At 34.2% G+C, this 5301-nt stretch overlaps 1 protein-coding gene across 1 annotated transcript; it reads right to left on the reverse strand.

Annotated features, from left to right (window-relative positions):
• Window positions 1-650: 650 nt before the first annotated feature.
• Window positions 651-4153, reverse strand: LOC104234717 (abscisic acid receptor PYL8). Its single transcript, XM_009788333.2, has 3 exons — window positions 3740-4153; window positions 2535-2750; window positions 651-1302 (listed from the first exon to the last, which is right to left on the reverse strand). The coding sequence occupies exons 1-3, from the start codon at window positions 3863-3865 to the stop codon at window positions 1084-1086; spliced, it is 561 nt and encodes a 186-aa protein (XP_009786635.1). The 5' UTR covers window positions 3866-4153; the 3' UTR covers window positions 651-1083.
• Between the last annotated feature and the right edge of the window lie 1148 nt (window positions 4154-5301).

The raw sequence follows: 5301 nt of genomic DNA on the forward strand, positions 1-5301 counted from the left end.
AATTAATTAACTCTAATAATTGCTACTACAAACAATTAAAAATCAAATTAAAGGAAAAACTACCAAAAATTCAAAATTAAAATTAAAAGTGCAAAATAAACTATTTTTGTGATTTTTTCCCTATAATTTGTCAATTAGTCCTATAAATGTAAAATTAAATCCTAAATGCAAATGCAACATATTTTTTTTGTAATTTTTATTAATTAAATAAAAATAAAAATACACAGACAAATGCAAACAATTATCAGAAAATGCCACAAAATCCTCAAAAATTCCAAATAATGAAAAGAAATTATTTTGTTTGAATTTATGGGAGTAATTCATGTAGAACAAAAATCACGTGATCACAAGACTCACTTCAGCTGAATAGAAAAGTATACTATTTTTCCAAATTTCATTTCTGTCCAGAAGCTTCTCCTCTCACAATGAGAGCTCAAGCTCTACCTTCAATGGAGGTTGATTCGTACTGTTAGTTACAATCTCGACACAGTCAATAAACATAGCCATTGAAACTGCTCAACGCAGTCACATGGCAATCATTATCAGTTACAATAAAGCACTGTTAGAAGTCATCTTCAACTTTCCTCTTATGGCTCCAGCCATTATGCAACAGTTAGAAGTCTTCTCATCAATGATGAATAATGACGATATAAACGAGAATGTTTGCAGATCTAGAGCCTTTCTCTATAACTAGTCTGTACAACATTAGCTCATGGATTATACACCACCATTATTTACTGTAACTAGAGATAACAAATGCAACTTAAAAGACTCAGACTACCAAATCAACAGACACTGGAACAACGCTAAACTAAGACAAGTGACATACCACAACCACTATCAGATTCTAAGAATTGAAACAAACTAGTCTTTTCATCCATTTACGGGGTGTCTAGAGATCCTGGTAAAACTTGTGGTTCTGAATGCTAAACATACACTGCAAAAAAAGAATAAATAAAAAAAAGAGCACCAAAAGCACGGGAAGCTGGGAAGAGAGCAGCGACATCCAGTCCGCCTCCAAAGCCTTAGAGAACTAGTAGCCTTGAGGAAGCTTCATCCCTACTGTAATAACCTTCAGAACAATTAGACCTGCTCAATGGGCTCTGTCCTGTCCTGCACAGCAAGTCGCTCTGAAACATCAGCAAGTGATTTTAGGTTGCATTTGATTAATGCTTCAACAAAGTAACACGTCTCATCTTTGGTGTTTCCTTCGGGTACGTCCACCACAAATGATTCAATCACCAGTGTCCCAGGTCTTCCATCAATCACCTCCGGGTGGACAGATATGATTGATGAGTAATTCTGGAAAAAAGATCAAGTTGAAAAAAAGAAAAGAAATGAGGGATAAACACAACGCATTATTTTAATTGAATGTAGTGAAGAAGTAACTATAGTTGGAAGCAACCACAATCTCTCCTCTCTCTGCAAGAGAAAACTAACCTATCATGTTTGACATGCTAAAATAAAGCAGATCATTCATCTAGTGGTTTCTTCAAAAGAATCCAAATACATATTACACTTGCCTTTACAAGACATGACATCACAATCATACAGCAACGGATTTTCAATTTTCCGCATTCCGATTATACAGGAAATGCATGGATGTCCATAACCCAATCCAAGTCACAAGTTCAGACACCCACGTTGGGCTACATAATGTATCATCCTCCCTTTATTATCAGTAAGATAGCGATTTAAAATGAATCTATCTCGGCCTTCTGATGAACCTTCTGACAAAGCTTATCATACTTTTAAAAGTACATGCTCGGCTCTCTGTTAAATATAACCGTAAGAGCTAATTAACTATCACTTTGCGGTGTATTTATCATTCAGTTTCATAGCACTATCATCAATCGAAGTGTTGCTCTAGCTCAGAAAATTTTCACCACAAACAACCTGATTATTTCTACAATGTTTGTCATACTCTGGTGCATATAACACAAACCTTATTGTTTGTGCCAAATCAGAAAACCCATAGAGTTGGCTCTAAGAAAGGATTTGCATCAGGAAACACACTTATCTATTCCTCAAATGCCTATAAGCTCATTTATTGTCTTCAGCTCTCAATGCACAAGTCAAAGGTGGCATTAAACATATAATGTGACATGGTAGAATAAGAGAGTATCTTTACTATGATTCCAACAGCAATAAAGCTTAATAGCGAAAAATAATCTTAGGTGAGAAACATGCTTATATCTACTTTTTTGCCTAGAGTAGCACAACTGCAAATCTCAATTTTTCATTGACAAGTTGTGAAGGCTATTTTAGAGGAAGAGGAATAGTAGATATGCAATGCCACTACCACACAAATATCAATATCAGATGATTTGAGCTTCTCTTTATACACATATTAATAAGCACTTTGGTACTCTAACTAGTTTGAAGGCAATTCTCCACCATAGAAATGATCATCCACTGAGAAAGAAACCTATGCTCAAGTGTGCGTAATAACAATGAAATCTCTAAGTTGTTGAAAATCAGAAAAAATAATGGAAAAAAAAGGAAAAACAAAAGAAGAGAGAATTGTTTAATACCCTAAGTCTGTGATCCCCGCCAATAATCCTGACACTTAAGATGTGCTCTTCATCATCAAGAAGCTCCAATCTCTCAGTACTCGTGGTTGCAGGGAGGCCTGACTTGACATCGACTTCCCTAAGACTACCAATCTCAAGATTTCCTTGCACAATGCACCTGCTGACGAAGGGCTTGTACTTTTGTGGCTGATCAAACCTCCTAACCAATGACCAAACCTGATGAAAAGAGGAAGACCCAGCTACCATTAGGACTGACTGAACACAAGCTACAAAATGTAAGTTACATGAGAAAATAATTTGCCATTCTTGCAGTTATAAGAGTTGATCCAGAACTTCAGTCAAAGTAAAAGCGATGCTAATCAAATTTCGAGAATAAGCAGATGAGGCATTCGCCCCTTTTTGCATAATCAATGAACATATCAACCGCTCATGCATTTAGCCTTTTCTCTTTGATAACTATAATCACTTGCATTTGGTAGTTCTTCATGGGATTGTTTTAGTTCGCAAACTAGTTATGCAAGAATTATAATCCAGGGTTTGCTATGAGAAATAATAATACATGAATTTCTCTGTCATGAAAGACAATATCTTACATGGAAGATTTGCAGAGATTGTGATGCCAAAACCAAGAATTAGCTAATCTTGGTAATACTAATACATGTACTCTTATTCCACGATCAAATGAAAAATAGATTCTTGATATATTAGTTGTATAGAGTTTTATACCACGATCATTTTTCTTATACAACTAACCAAACGAGTCCTAAGAGTCACTTTCAAAACCAGATAAACCAAACAGCTAAACGACTGGAACTCAAAGAACATATACAATCTTTGCTTGACCTAAAACAGGAAACAATTCAATTTCCCCCCGTTTCATCTCCTATACAAATTTGACCAAGACATAAAACTAATTGATGGTCAGGTTATCTAAATCAAAGCTTAGTGTACATGAAAGTTCACCTAATTCGGAACCATACAATGAACACAAATATAACGATGAATACAAACAAAAAAACCAGTCAAGACATCACAAAATTAAACCTAATTCGGAACTCATACAATCATCGCAAATATAACGAATTTATTGCTTTAGCTTCAAGATATTTCATAAGATAATCAATCTCGAGAAAAACACTCAGCTGAAAGTTAAAGCAATGGATCCGCGAAAAAATAAAATGCAAAAGAGAGAGAAAAGGACGAACGAGATGAACAGGCGCTCGAATGTGCTTGACTAGAAAGGAACTGCATTGATTCTCCGCTAGGTCATGATGATGATGATGCTTCCTTATATACTCTTTCTCTACACCGCTGAATCCGTTCGGGCTCATCGTCGCTTAGTCTCTCTCCACCGCTAACATCAAACAGTTAACGCCGTCTATTTCTGTCGCCGGCGACCGGAGCAGGAATTTCCGAGATTCTGTTAGCTGGTTAACAGCTTCACGCGTATTGAATGAACTCGCAAGTGGACGAGTCAGACTCGGTGCGTTTGGGAAGTCGCCACCGCCATTACAAATAGAGCAGCTCCATTATCGATTTTAGTATTTAATTATCTCCCCTCTGAATATTTTATCATTTTCGGCGTCTTTGTTGCTTTTCCTCTTTCTTTTGCCCTTCATATTGTCCGTATTTGCACCGAGCCACTGTTTTTGTCCGTTTCTGAACTTGAAACTTTTGCAATCCCCAAAATACCCCTAAATGGACCCTTTATTTACGGTATGTTTCTCAGTTTCAGCTCCCTATGCTATTGAACCAATATCACGGTAAAAAAATCTATAGCAGCAAAATAACTGTTTTTGTCTTTATTGTTTAAAACACGATTTTCCTTTTTTTTTTCCCTCTCCTTCTAACTTTTTACTTCAGGTTCTTTTCTGTCAATATTATTTTGGGTTAATTGTTGAATTACTATTCCCAAAATGAAGACTAATTTCAAACATTTTTTTTTGTTATTTAAAATCAGTACTATAATTATTGTATAACAAGCAAACATGAGATAATAAGAAATGACTAATCAAAGACGAAATAATATAATGTGTATTTTTTGTTATTTATTTGTTTCAGTTATTATGATCAATACATTATAGTATCAGTATAGTTTTATTCGTAAATCAAATCACTAAGAAAAATATTATGAGGGCGATTATCACTAAGGTAATGGTAGAAATTAACCCCTTCCCCAAAATTGGGGGGGGGGGGAGGGGGGAGAAATTAAACATTTTTCAGCTTTTTATAGTCTCAGTATAGTTTTTTATATTAGCTATCTCAAAATTTTGCTCAGTTTTCCAAAAGATTGATATCCTCGATACCCTCTTCCAAATTCCATTAAACAAGAATAGAGCAGGCTATACTTTATAAAAAATTTTTTTTTAAAGCTAAGTTTAAGTCTTATATGAGGAAAAAGATTAAAATTTTAAAATGTTGTTCATTTTAAATTCATTTCTAAATCGTTTGAGAAATACACTTTTTTATCTATGTTTTCAACTGTTCCAAATGATTGTACTTTGAGAAGGCGTCTGGACATAAAAATTATAACTTTTGGAAAAAAAAATAAGTATTTCGAGTAATGGTATTTGGAATATGAAATTATATTTGGTATGCATTTCATTTAAAAAGTATTATAATTTTGTGAGTGGGGAAAAAAATTCTGAAAATTTTGAAAAAGTGATCAAAACTACTTTTTGATTTTTGAAAACTCATTTTTGTAAAAAGTTCAAATACTTGTAAAATTTCATGAACAAACACATTTATGAAAAAACAATTATGGACA

Source organism: Nicotiana sylvestris, chromosome 3 (assembly GCF_000393655.2).
Source record: "Nicotiana sylvestris chromosome 3, ASM39365v2, whole genome shotgun sequence".
In the NCBI taxonomy this organism is placed as follows: domain Eukaryota; kingdom Viridiplantae; phylum Streptophyta; class Magnoliopsida; order Solanales; family Solanaceae; genus Nicotiana; species Nicotiana sylvestris.

What these genes read in the sequence shown, in the direction of transcription:
- LOC104234717 (XM_009788333.2), bottom strand. Translation starts at nt 3,865, where the DNA reads ATGAGCCCGAACGGATTCAGCGGTGTAGAGAAAGAGTATATAAGGAAG. An exon ending in TTCGAGCGCCTGTTCATCTC is followed by an intron (nt 2,751 to 3,739) that starts GTTCGTCCTTTT and finishes TCTTTTCATCAG; the next exon opens with GTTTGGTCATTGGTTAGGAG. An exon ending in GCGGGGATCACAGACTTAGG is followed by an intron (nt 1,303 to 2,534) that starts GTATTAAACAAT and finishes TCTTTTTTCCAG; the next exon opens with AATTACTCATCAATCATATC.